The sequence below is a fragment of the Phalacrocorax carbo genome, chromosome 2 (genome assembly GCF_963921805.1).
Source record: "Phalacrocorax carbo chromosome 2, bPhaCar2.1, whole genome shotgun sequence".
NCBI classification, from domain to species: Eukaryota; Metazoa; Chordata; class Aves; order Suliformes; family Phalacrocoracidae; genus Phalacrocorax; species Phalacrocorax carbo.
In genome coordinates, this window is record NC_087514.1 from 163,495,346 (window position 1) to 163,509,458 (window position 14,113).

At 39.3% G+C, this 14,113-nt stretch overlaps 1 protein-coding gene across 2 annotated transcripts in view; it reads left to right on the forward strand.

The window, feature by feature from the left end:
* MINDY4 (MINDY lysine 48 deubiquitinase 4) overlaps positions 1 to 14,113 on the forward strand; it is a 75,736-nt gene that overhangs the window by 17,149 nt on the left and 44,474 nt on the right. For both annotated transcript variants that reach the window (XM_009508492.2, XM_064445136.1), the window contains exons 6-9: positions 7,466 to 7,524; positions 7,873 to 7,982; positions 9,125 to 9,241; positions 13,015 to 13,103. In XM_009508492.2, coding sequence (XP_009506787.2) covers positions 7,466 to 7,524; positions 7,873 to 7,982; positions 9,125 to 9,241; positions 13,015 to 13,103 — 375 coding nt within the window. The remainder of the gene's footprint in view (positions 1 to 7,465; positions 7,525 to 7,872; positions 7,983 to 9,124; positions 9,242 to 13,014; positions 13,104 to 14,113) is intronic.

Genomic DNA, 14,113 nt, shown 5'->3' on the forward strand with positions numbered 1-14,113 from the left:
ACCTTTTAAGGTCATTTATTTCTATGGAAGTTTATTCATTACTCTGTGTGTGTGTGTGTATATATATATATTTGATGTAACGCTTTTTCCAGGGTTTTGTCTAGTCCCGTCTTAAATGACTCAAGTGACACCTTTCCCCTGAGAATATATTCCAGTGTCTAGCCATCCCTAGTCTTAGGAATCTTCTCCTTACATTCACCTTTCATTTGTTTTTTTCTCCCTGTTATCCATAGCTGAAGGTGATTTTTGCCTGAGCTTTCTGTTCCTTGCTACATATTTGCCTCTGTTAAAATACTTATTTTTCATGTTCCTTCTGGCATTTTTTGTTTAGAGCTTGTATCGCCTGCATGTATTTTTATCCTTCCTGCTCTGAAATTTCGCTGTTGTTTTTCATTTAGGTTTTATTGATTTGTTTTCTATTTCTTTCATTTATTTAAGGACTCCTCTAACTTTGTCGCACTGTGACGCTCACTAATACTGGGAACAGTCACCTGCTGCTCATGACATGATTCCCAGCATTATAAAAGTATATTAGCATGTTTGTCACTGCAGTTTATCACAGGCATATGCCTTCTTACTTTCATTTTCGAGGAAAATATCTCCTCAGTGGTTTAGTGTGTTTTCCTCCAAAATGGCCTTTATTGTATAATTATGAAGTCAGTCTAATCTGTGGTAAAGCAATATGTGTTCCTATAGAAAAGGTACTCCCCTTCAACTCCCTGCATTTCTGTGTAAGACTGACAAGGAGTGAATGGCTTGGCTTTGCTTTCTGAACCACCTATGGCTTTCTTCATCCTAAATGGAGACCAGTAGAGGTGAACCCATTGTGTTACTGAAAATTCCTGCCTTTTCGCTTGGATGTGTTCCAACACAAAGTCCCTGAAAATTCACTTTATGGAGCTAGGAGATCCTTAGAAGAAAACAAAATATTAATCTTCTTCAAAGAAATCCTTTAAGTCCTTTAAAAATATATGCAGGTTTTTGGTATTCTTTCAGATATCTGAGACACTCAAAATAATATTTTGAAAGTGTTATGGTCCTTAAAAGATTAAGATTTATGCTTTCTGTTATTAACAGGAATAAACGAGCTTATTTTCTATGTGAGGAGCAAGCCTATACCTGTCAGATATACATGACTGAATGCCTAAAACCACCAAGATTCTCTCACGCATTTTTATCCTGCATCATTCCTGGCCACAAGCTGTGCTGATTTACATTAGAACATTGGCCATGAGTTTCTGAGCAAGTCTAGAGCAGGATTTGACATTCCCTCCATCAGCATAAGCAACAAAGCAATCCAGGAGCTTTCTGGACTGCACTGAAGGTATCTTCCTGACACAGGTGACTGAGGAATTTTTTCCTGTGAGGGTGGAAACGCTGGAACAGGTTATGGAGTCTGTGGTGTCTCCATCCTTGGAGATACTCAAAAGATGACTGGACATGGCCTGAGCAACCTGCTGTAATTGAACCTGCTCTGAGCAGAGGGTTGGACTAGATGAGCTCCAGAGGTCCCTCCCAACCTCAGCTATTCTGTGATTCTGAACTCACGACAAAAATAAGAGAGCTGAAGCAGCTTCCCTCTTTTAAATATGGGCTATCACTGAAACAGGAAAGTACAGTGCCTAATGAAGGTTGATATATGAATGTCAGATTTCATAAGGAATACTAATCAACATTCCAGTTTTAACTGTATGTTTAAAATAAAATCAAATTTTCAACTCAAAGAAAAACAGTTCCAGCAAAGTTACCTAATGTACATTATTTACCCAACAGTTGTGGTTTGCTCCAGTCTTTTCTACTGTGCATTTTGGTGTAAAAATAGGTTTTCTAGGGATTGTGAATTCTGTACACTTTGCCCAGTGGGCTGCAATATTTCACCGTTACATACAAAATTGGTGTGTCAAGAGAGACTGCTTTGTCTAAAATAATATCTGGAATTATGGTAAGTAATCAGGTTTTGATCCTGTGAGTTGTTGAGTGGTTCCTGAAAGTAGTCATCACCTTGATAGACTATTCCGTGAAATGAAGTCTGGGCTCAGATGGCCATATGGTTATAAACTACAGCCTGGTTAAAATCAGTCAGAAAACGCCAAGTGATTTCAGTATATGCCAGCACACTCAGTGACATGCAGTGTGTATGAGCAATATCTGAGGAATTCATTAAATTTTTCCGTCTATGAGAGGAAGAGGATGTATTGGCAATGGTGGCATTTCTAGGAAATAGAAGCTTAGTCAGAGTGCAACATTTCAGATAAAAGAATGGAAAGGAATGCAGAATGTGAGCAGCCTGATGGTAAATTACCTTTGCATGTTTCCTTCCACCTTTGTCTGTTCGTGATCTGTGCGTAGCCCCAGGCATTGTCCTTAAGCCACACGAAGAAGCACATGGCATCATCTCAAGCTTTCGTCAATGTTTCGGTGTGGCTTTGTAGGCAGGAAGCACAGTAAGAATAGCGCAGTCGGCACCTGCCCCGAGAGAGTAACCGAACCCTCCTGGAGGGTGCTCAGCTGCCAGCCGGGGAAGGAGTTTTTATTTGACTCTTGCAATTGGCAGTCACAAGAGTGGCTGCAAACAAAATGGGGTCATCCCTGGGGGGTATGGATTCAACTAGCCCATATACAGAAAGAGAGGGAAAGAGATTATAGTTGCCAAATCACTCAGCAGTGGAAAACCTTCAGGTATCTGGAGTTGCATAACACCTCTTATAACATAATGCTTGGACCGGAAAAAAGAACGCAAAATAAAAGTAATAAACTATTGTGACTTTTATTTTGTGCCAACGGATTTATGGCATCAGAGCCTTTGACATAAAATCTGTGTGTGCTGCCATTTGCCCTTTTAGTATTTTTCCAGCACTCCATAGGAAGAAGCGCTTTCCAATTACTGGAAATGACAAATGGCTTCTGTATCATTTCTTTATTTTTGGAAAGGATGTAAAACTGGAAAGGTCGAGCCCATTGCCTAAAACGCTTTCAGTCAATTGAGAATTTGCCTTGTTTGTGCAAACATAGAGGGACTCTTTTGAGATCTTCTCAAATGTAAAGCAAGAGCAGACAATATACATCCTATTCTGCTGGTTGAGCTTCACCCTGTTATCTTTCACTGTGTCCATGTAAGAGCATCAGGGGGAGCACGGTAGGAAGCAGCATAAGAAATTACCTGGTCCTTAAAAGCAATCAGTTGTCTGTAGGTAGCACAAGGACTTTTTGCCCCTCTGTGTGTTACTGTCCCTAGGATTACTTTACCAGGAGGTTAAATCTCTTTCTGCAGTACATGAGCTCACCAGGCTGTTGTCTGTATTCACCTTTTTTATAATAAAATGAGATAAGAGAACTATCCCACTTCTCAGTGAAAGCTTTTGTGTTCTTCCAATGTAACAATTGATATGAGCTTTCAGGAAGATAATTGATATTGCTAAAATCTCTCAGGTTACAGTGGTTTGGACAGTTAAAAATCTAAGGTTTCTGCTGGGAAACATAAAGCCATGAAAATTCCACATCCTTAAAATAAATGGCCTAAAAATTGAAGGCCAAAGCCAAACAGAGTGTGTACTTGATGTACGACAAACAGAACGGAGCGTTGTATTCACCCCCATTGATGTGAGTTGGTTGAGTGTTGAAGTCTGGGTACCCTTTTTGATGCTTTATATAGTGCTGCTTAGCTGGTGTCTTGTAAGCATCTGTGTTTAATGGAATTTTAGCTCCCTGTTTTGTTTTGCTGACACTTGTTTGATTTGCTGGCAACTCTTCTGAGTTGCAGAATGTAACGGTCAGTTCACACCAGTGGTGCTGTGCTCCTTGAAAATTCCAGTGTGGGGGTGTTTCATCGAAAAATCTGCGATAGAGTACAGTGTGCATAAAGGAGCTACATTTTTATTATAGCAGGTCTGGTTTTAGAGCTGGAGATAAATACCCCTTCGTTGCCTATGAGAGAGCATTCTGCTCAGGTGAGCCCAACTCATCGTGCAGTTCAAACCGTCTTGGAGTTCAACCCGTGATTATCATCATATTTTTTTCACATACAAACCTTCTCATCAGAGATGTAGTTTTCCTCTGAATTGTCACTAGAGTTACCACAATTCAGCAGGACAAATTCAGATTCACGTGTGAGCTTGTTAGGAATGACCCTTTCAATGACAAGTTTTCCACTTACCTTTTTTATATCTGTCAGTGAGCCACCTGTTCATGAATTAATTTTCCATACTGCTAGTGTGCCAATCATATCAGATGCAGGTTTGAACTCAAAAGGAAGTTTGGAGAAATTAAGTGTATGTGCTGTTACCTTTGTCAACCAGACGTGCAAGCATGGCAGAATTTATATTAAATCTTCTTGAGAAGGTCTTTTTCCCATAGAAATATATTGCCTGGTATCAATTTTGATCATTTCCTTTGCATATTTACAATTGCTTTTAATAACTCATTTTTTTATAATTTTGCCCAAAGCAGTGGCAGGCTGCAGTGTGTGTAATGGTCTTGTTTACCCTTTTGCAAATAGTAACAGGGTCTAATTTTTCTCTTACCTGCTCTCCAGCTCTCACTATACCAAGAGTGTTGTATACGTCCGTATGTGGCATAACAGCACGGGACTGGAAGATTGCATTGCGACTTCTAGGCATCCTTCTAACACTAAATTATTATGCAGAAAATATATATGCCCGGTAGAAAAGCTGTTGTAATCAGGCAGTGAAAATAAGTTTTACCAGCTCAGTCATCTTAAAGCCACAGACGATCTGTTTATTTTTTAAGCCCCTTTGTTTAGTTGACCTCTTGGGTAGGGTAGTGTAAATAGGAAGTAGCAGAATATACATGCATTATTGTGCAGAGAAGTGCTTTCTCCGCGAGTTCAGCTATTCTGCGTAAATTCAGTTTTCTGCAGTGTGTGAAGATCAGATAGGAATGTTCAAATATTTAGAGAAAGTCCTGTATAGTATGTTTATAATGAAACATATTTTCTTCCTTTCCCATTTTTCTGCCATGATGGATGACTTCCCCCTTCCTAAGTAGTCTAACTCTATGGTTTTACGAGTACAATAAATTTTCCTGGAACACTAACCATCTGCTGAAATGGAAAATGCAATAACTGTCCTGACAGTGTTTTGAGAAACACAAGTTCCCCTTAAGGAGGGAATCTACACCTGCAAAAATACCCCACTTAACCAGAAAACACCCTACATCAATCTTTGATGTCAGCACTTTCCTCAACTTAATGGGAATTTCCTTGTGCCTTGAAAATTCAAAACACTTTGATTCCCAGGCTTGGTTCTCCCGGGAATGGGTGTAGAACCAAAATCATTTAGGCTTTCCAGAACGCAATGATATTACAAAAACCAGTGCCAGGTGAGCTATAGATGAATGGTACCACAGCTGACTTTGTTTTCATTTATAGATCTTTCCAGATGAAATACTGCTGAGAACTGTTTGGGACAAGAATGAATCAAGGGTGCTAATTTGACGTAGGGAGCGATGTGTATGCCTAAACATGGGCGTGTAGCGCTATTTGAGACTCTAGGCTGTCCAAGACATCTGATGAAGCTGGGAGATATGATACAGTACCTATAGGACACCCAAGCCCTTCTGCAACAGCAACTGAGGCTGGGTGGGTTGCTGCAACTTGTAGCGCTGCATTCTTAAGTGTTAAGAGCTCTGTTTTTGCAAAACTAGATCAAAATGGGTTGACCTAGGAAGAAACACATTATTCTCTAGGAAACAGGAGACAATAGTGTGGAATCTCAGAAAAAAAAAAAAAACCAACAAAAACAAAATCGTGGATAGTGGTTATGCCTAAGTGCAGTTAAGTGACATGAGTACTTGGCTGAAAAACATTTTATTGGCAAATTTAGTGTCATTGAGACCCTCTCACTGCTCAGGAGAAATGAAAACACCAGCAAGTAGCTAGCAGATAGAAATCTCAGCTGAAATTCAATATTAGCAAAAACCAAGAGGACATATGTGGTTATATTATAAAATATACCACAGTCAGCTATGATAAACTTAGTATCACATTAAAAGAACTGTTATATTCAGTGAAAGCTCAATACTTATGCCACCGTACAAATTTGTTCTCAATCCTCTTATTTATATTGACCTTCTGGGCAACATATTTATATTTACCTCAAGCCCCTAGTAACATGGGTGATTAATTTCCAGTCTACCTTTTGTGAACTGTGGCCATCCACATTTCATTGCATAAATCCTTTAACTTGTTTCTACAGAAAAACAGAAGTGTTTCTTTTCTTATAGTATCAAAGGCCGTCAGTGAGAAAGGTGCCAAAATGCTTTTAAACTGGAAAAGTCCTGAGTGTGATATGTCTGTGTTCTCTTTTTATTCATCTTTCACACACTGAAAAAGGAAATTAAGTTAGTGGAAAGTATGTGATATGACAGTATTTGTTGCTATAATAACATTGTGCATACAGAGAATGTTGCTGAGGAAAATATTCCATACTATTTTTGGAAGGACTATCAGTGCAGTACCTTTTTTCCAAAGCAAAGGCAATGATGCAGTATTGCTCTTTTGAAAAAATAGAAGATCATCCTTTTACAGTAGTTATTTGAAACTTTTCCTTGGTTCTGAATTCATTTTGGTATGAATTCAACAGGAAGAATAAACCCAGCTCAGCTCTGAAAATCTAACATTCTATTTAAGTTCTGACTTCACAGCTAAGTTTAAATGCTTAGTCCTTCTTGCAGTTTTTAATATGAATTTTTTGACCTGTTATTTGTGTAATATATGATTAAATCACAGGGGCAGTTGAAAACCTGCTACGTATTAGTGGAATAAAAATTTACCCTGCTAAAAGAAGCTGGTCTAACACCCATTCCCACTTACGATATTTAGATATTTCAAGTAGTTTAATGACTGACTTGAATCTCATCCTGCTCCCTGTCAGGGATGTAAATTTTATTTGTGTCCTGATCCTTCAAACTCAGAGCCAGTCACATATATGTGAATATCCTCTCTTGAAATTCAGGGCAGTATAAAATCTGCCCCGGTATATGAGCTTGCAGGACCTGACATACACTGAAATCACACAGAGGAAATGAAACCGATGTTGAAACAGGACTGAAGTCCTGAATCAGTTGCAGTGTATTGCTCTGCACTGGCTGCTTTGCCTGATGAACTCCCGAAGTTCAGCTTTCTTCCACTGAAAACATTTTTGCTGTAACGCCATTTATTTCTTTATCCAAAAATGTTAGTGAGACTGAGCTCCTTTGTATAAAACATTTTAAAACCTAAAGGTAAAAGCCATTGAGTATGTTTATTATCTATCTGCACCTTTTATTCTCTCTCCCTCCCTCCTCACACCCCCACACACACCCCCTCTGTCTGTATATACATACACACACACACACAAATTTATATCTTTGTATGGGAATTCTCCATATTTCTTCTTGTTTATTCAAACAACTTTCCTCATTAAAAGCGAACATTTGGTCATTCATTTTTTTATTCATTTTAATGTAGGAAGTCTCCAACATCCACTTGCTATAAAGAAGACCAGATGAAAGATGTCCTAGAATTAGGTAAGTTACGTCAAGCTTCAGTTTGGCTTTTGCCAGCATATTCTTCAGAGCAGCTGTAAGCAAATACATCTAAGTCACTTCTTATGTAACTCTTAGTTGATTCAGAGTAATTGCATTTGCTGTTAACTTCTTGGTGAAGACTCTGTAAAGAAGTCATTAAGAAGTAATCAAACAAAGGCTGGCTCATGCATTTTTTATCTGTCCTTTCTGGCTGAAACTATATTTTCTTTTTTATAAAGAAAGATGACAAGAACATGTCATTGTCATATTGACGACTCCCTGGCACTGAGCCTGCCAGGGAAGCAATTTTTTTCACCAACACATTATATGATTTTTTTTTTCTTTCAGTTGATGTTGAGGATGAAGAAATAACTGGAGAAGTTAGTAAGAACCCGGATCTTTCATCAATGTATATGCTTCAAATAGTATCAAAGGCAATTGATATTTCTCTTGCAAAGGTAAGACTGACTATGATGGTAAATACAAACAGATGTGCAAGGATGTTATTTCAGCTAAGTTAGCCAAAGCTGCAATGGATTGCTCTGAGTTGCATGTTTGTGTGTGATTTATCATGTGCTGCATTCATTCCTGAGTGTATTCCTTATTTGGTATTCAGGTGAAAAAATAATGTAGGGATGCCCGTCCAAAATTCAGAAAAATACCAGAAGAGCACGCCAGAATGCATCAGCCCACTTGAAGTACAGAAAATAGCTTTAATTAATGAAGCTTGAATTATTATTAATGCCTCTAGTCAGCTATTCATGTGCTTATTCTCCTGTCCTTTCAATTGGCAGTGGTTCAGAACAAGTTTATTATTGCCCTATCGCTATTTCTCCCTTGCTTATCTTCCTTATTTTGAGCAGAGATGGAACCATTTCATACTTTTAATATTTTCCTTCCCATTTAGAGAGGGGAGAAAAAAAAACAAACAAAAAAAAAGATAATGAGGGTGTCTTCCAATTTCATTTCTAGATCAAAGAGATCCAAGTAGCTATGAAACACTGAGCAGTCTGTTCTTATTTACTCAGCTTTAATTTAGCACAGATGCAAAGTTCAGGTTAGCTGTTCCTGAATAGCAGTGGCCTGCAGTTGTTCAGGGCCAAGATCTGAATTTGGCTTATGCCGATATGCCATAGGACATACAGCAGTCAAACATTTGAGTAATGTTTATCTCATACCAGAAACTTTGACAGGCCAAACGAGCTGCCTTTTCTCCATACTGTGTCTGGCAGGGTCCTTTTCTCCCTGATGTAACTGTCAGTAGGCGTTGCTCATCTAGCTGTTAAATTTAAGGCAATACTCTCTAATGCTTTCATGGGAAACTGTGCCCCAGACGATCTGCATGAACAGTTTCCTATGCTGAGCAGCACACAGCATTATGAGTTGAAGGAATATTGCAGGAAAAGGAAAAAATTGCTCCTTTTCATTTGAGTGTTGCTATTTACGGTATGTATAAAACAGAAAAGGGTGATTATAGGGAGTTAGTCATTGCCCTTCCACAATTCTCCTTTCTTTTCTACAAACTACTGCAAGAAAACATACCTGTGCTTTGGATTTGTTCTTAAAACGAGACATTTTTTCCTTCTTTTTTTTTTTATAGGAATTGAAAATTCTTTTGTTTGGCTCTAGTCTTTGTTGCTTCAGTGAGGAATGGAAAATACAGAGTTTTACATTTAATAACATGCCACAGTTAAAATACGGCATTGTGCAAAAAAAGGTACTGTAAATCACTTCCTTAAGGCGATCTTTGCATTTTACACTGAGTTTACCATGGTTGTGTGTTTCAGCAGTGAAAAAAAATCTTGTAAAGTCTTTTTTCTTTCTTTATCTTCTCTGGTACCACTGGATGATGTCACCTTGTCAAGTCTTGTTAGGAGTCCTGAGATGGATGGAATATTTCTGAGGGGAGCTTGAAGTAGCTACAGAAAGTGTGCGTGTGTGTGTGTGTGACGGGGAGTTATTCGTAGGGAGAAAGACAAGCCACTTCAGCTGAAAGCTAGTGGTGATAAAAGAATAAAAGGGCATAAATCAAGGGTGGGGCTTAAGAGAAGAAGGATATGTGGGGGCAATGTTTAACAAGCTTGAGATAGAGCTTGATCTGTCTTAAAATGGGGGGACATAGCAAGAATTGCCTGCAGTGCCTGGGAAATCACAAGGGGTTTGCCTCTTAAAGATATGGGGGTGACATGATGAGGCTTATTCCTAAAATAAAAGGGACAAATGCCCCTGCACTGTAACTGGGCCTGGGACACTGGGACTGCTGGTGGGACCACCTTTCTTGCAGCCATGTTTCTGTAATTCTGGACTGCAGCCACAAGATGCCAGCTCCTCCCTAAACCAAAGTTTTCAGCAGTTCCTAGGCATCATCTACCAAGTGGTCCTTTCTAAAATCCCCAGCAGGTCCTTGTGGTGACCAGAGCTGATAAAACCATCATGCCATGACTAGGGTCAGCCTGGAAAGCATGTACCCAAGCCATAGAAATTTTTGGTGCTAACAAAGATCTCTGTGATCTAGGGCATTCAGTGGGAGACTCACTCATCTGGTGTCTATCTCATCAACCTTGCCTTGGCACCTGACTCTTACACACTGAGACTGCAGTGCTTCAGACTGTCCTTCCGCTCTGTATGCTGGATGCACTTGGTCAGCCTGGCTTCTCAGCTGGACAGTGCGTAGACTCAGACCAGGGACCACACATGGGGCACAGGATATGTAGCCACCTCCAAAATCAAACAGATCCATTGTAAAAATGCATCCTCCTCAGCTGCATCTTAATGCTTTTGCCTCTGCCCTGTGACTCTGTACATATGCTTCTGGGATATCCATGCACCTTTTATGAGCAAGGAGAAGAGGAGGCTGAGGGGAGACCTTATCGCTCTCTACAACTACCCGAAAGGAGTTTCAGGAATTTCTTCCCTGAAAGAGCGGTCAGGCCCTGGCACAGGCTGCCCAGAGAGGTGGGGGAGTCACCACCCCTGGGGATATTTAAAAGACTTGCAGACGTGGCACTTCAGGGCATGGTTTAGGAGCCATGGTGGTGTTGGGTTGATGGTTGGACTTGATGATCCTAGAGGTCTTTTCCAACCTTAAGGATTCTATGATTCTATGACTTCAGTAAAAACTAGGGACAGAGTAGACTCCTCTTTACAAAACACTCATCAACTCTCTGCACTGATGCATAAAATCTTTATCTGGCCTGAGAGAATTAGACCATTATGTACTATGTGGAAATGAGAGGAAAAGAGGCTTTGGGGCAAGGAGAATGGCTGATAAACATGTCATTAAGACATTTAATTAATTTACCTTTTTAGTTAAATATTTAATTAGGCTGACGATCTCAGAACAAAGCTTCTTATGTTTAAATAAAGCCTAACAGAAAAAAAAAAAAAAGGTATTAAATATTAATTTAAACTCCGAAAGGAATCATGGCAATAATGTTCACTGGTCCACAGTAATGTTACTTCAGTGTTTCCAGACCCTGCTGCTAGAGAAAGGATGTCTCATCACTTCTAACGTCTCACTGGCCATTAAATTCCCTACTGTAAATTCCACAGCAGGAATGGTAAACCGAGGTATTTTGCTTAGATGTGTTTATTTCAGATACTTAGTATATGCCGCCTCACTTCCAAAGTTCATTTCAACTGAACAATTGTTTGTTGCTCTCCCACGTTAAGTTTCTGTGGTGCTGTAAGAAGACACTTACAATGATTCCCATAATTATTTTAACTGGGAGGCTTTCCTTGGTGGACTGAAATAAACCGTGCTTTTTGCCTTAAAATATTTCAGATGATGCACTCATTAGTTATATAAATAATTATAGAGGGGTAGTTTGTGTGTAATATAAATGAGAAAATGGAAGGTATCAATGTCTAAGCCATTTCCTAATTACAGGACCTTTGTTTTCTACTTTGCATACTGTGCATACTGCATGTACCTGCAGGTCCTGCTCCCTTAGGCTTGATGCTGTACTTAGGACAACCTGAGAGTTATACTGATCACTTTGATCACATTGCTATTTGAAAATCACTTTGCTGGCTGCACTCTTCATGCTGCTCCAGGGTTTTGAGAGGACTTTGATAGATTGTAAACTGACTCATCACAGCCTGGTTATGATCTACAGAGGAAATCAGGGGTGCATATGACAGCAGTGCGATCCTGGGTTAATCTCATGCTATGGAGAGTAACAGCAGTGTAGACTTTGGCATGGGTTAAAATCAGAACACAGATTCTCCAGAAAACCTTCTGGGTGGTCCATACTTTCTTACCCTCATAGTTTTTCTTACTTTACCTGGGTAGGCTCTAGCCTAGCCTAGCCTAACTCTGATACGTCAGCCTGTATGGGATGCTGGTTTAGGGAGGACCTGTGTTAAAGTTATGGACTTCCTAATGTTAAGAATGAACCCATTTCTGAGAATGGCAGCATGTGCTGACGGACACATGGGACAGCATCTGTGGGATTTAATAAGCTGAATCCTCTGTTAAGCTGCAGCAATTCCTAGTGCTACCAAAGTGATGTGTAGTATTGTGGTATCTGTGTTGTTAGCCTTGTGTCCTGCATAGCCTGCTTCCTTCATGCATAGATGTTCCAGACAAATGATGGCTTTTCTCTGTCTCCTCAGCAAACTGCTTGAGTAAATAATAAGATACGAAGCACCTGACAACTGAGTGACAAGAGAAGGAGAGTTATGCTGGATGAAGTTTTCTAGGCAAGAAGAGGGCATACTGTTTGCTTCTCTGGACAACTTGTGCAGCTGTCTTTGCCATATAGTTAACCCGTAGGAACAGGCCTTGGTCATGCAATGGGGTCAGGTGGGCTAATGGCAGGGAATAAGCAAGGAGACGGAAATACATTGCTACCCCCTCCCACAGTCTTTCAAAACAGCTATAAATTTATTTTCCATAAAGTTTAAAGTTAGTATGGTATTTGTTGGTATTGTGATTTTTTTCCCAACATTAATCATTTAAAAGGTTCTAACATCCTTTGGTTTCTCTCTCTCCCCCAGTGAGATGGCTCCCTGGTGCAGAGGGCTATGCATAAAACTGAAATCTTTGTTTAGTGATGCAAGTGGGAACTTGAGGGGAGGCATAATGGGGAGGTAAAGGAGCAAGGCTTATTTTCACCCTTTGGGAAACAGTCAGGTTTGATTTCTCTCTGGAAGTCAAGGTAGACTGTGGCTCAATAGCGATCAGGAGAGCTTTTGTTTGCATAATCACAGAACAGATTTTAAAAAAAGAACTTTATTTTGGCCTTATAGGTGTCTAGGCATTTTCAGGAAAAATAGGTGGGAAACACAATACCAGTTTGTAACACTGATTTTCATTGGCTTGCCAAAAAAGTATGGCAACAGACAACACTGCAAAGTCATAGATGGAAAGAGATAGATGAAAATATGGCTTGTGCCTGGATGGAAGCACACGGCTTGCGAAAGTGTTCACCAGCATCAAACATTGCAAATTGTTTTGCTCATGGAGTGTCCCGTTATTCCCCTCAGGGTGGCCCATGTGGAGTACTGGCTGCAGTTCAAGCTTGTGTCCTACAACAGCTTATCTTTGCAGACAGTAACAGAAATAAAGACACTCGGTAAGTCAGCAATTGACACCAGAAGTATTTTCCATACGGAAGTAAAATTTTTTTTCTCTGCTGCAGCCACCCAGTAGCCTTTCGAGTTTGAACTTATTGAAGTTCTCTTTGTCTCTGAGACAGAAACAAAGTAGCATATGATTTACTTGTATTTACTTCCCTTTCAACTGCAGGAATTTAGAGGTTGGTGTTTTATTTTTATAATTACTTGCTTCTGATTAACCCAAGAACCTCTAAAAAAATTCAACAGCTTGAATTGAGGCCAGTGAAAATTATTTAACCTTGACATCCCATGGAAATTTGATTTCAAAGAAAATGTAATCAGGGTTTGAAAGACCATGAAATTCATGCAGTTTCTGAGACTAAGAATCTCAGGAAGGCTGAAAAATTAGTTATAGTTATACTTCTATTTTCTTGCTACTGTGTTTGATCTTTCACAGTTAAACTCCTTAATGTGAATTTAAATTCTGTGTGTGTATTTTCTACTTACTTTAAAGGCATATTTTCAAGTATTGCTAATGTCAAGGAAAATTGCTTGGACTGCTATAATATTAATGTACTTGTCACTTTGCTAAAGGAACAGAGCTTATTCAATGAAATACTGGAAAATAATATATAAAAAAAATTACTGCCGGGCTTCTGGTGTTTGCCTTTTATTTTCAATAAGAAATTAAGTCCATTACAAAAGAAAAATTTCACAAAGTTTTCCTGTGCTTTATAGGTACAGTATGTTGGAGAGGGATAACAGTATTTTACTGGTTTACGCTGCCACCACCTTCTGTTTTTTGTGGGTGATACACTGATCCCAATTTAGCCTGAAGAAAAGCTTTCCTGCTGAGAATTTTCTTGAACTTCATTACCTTGCAGTGTAAAAATGTTCATCATGTCTGAAAATTTGGTCTTAAATATACACTTTTCTGCTTAGAACTGTTTAGGAAAGTGGCAGGGACTCTGTTCTTTTTCCTTAGTTTCATCTGACTGGCACCTAATGTAAATTCAGTCTGGGCTAT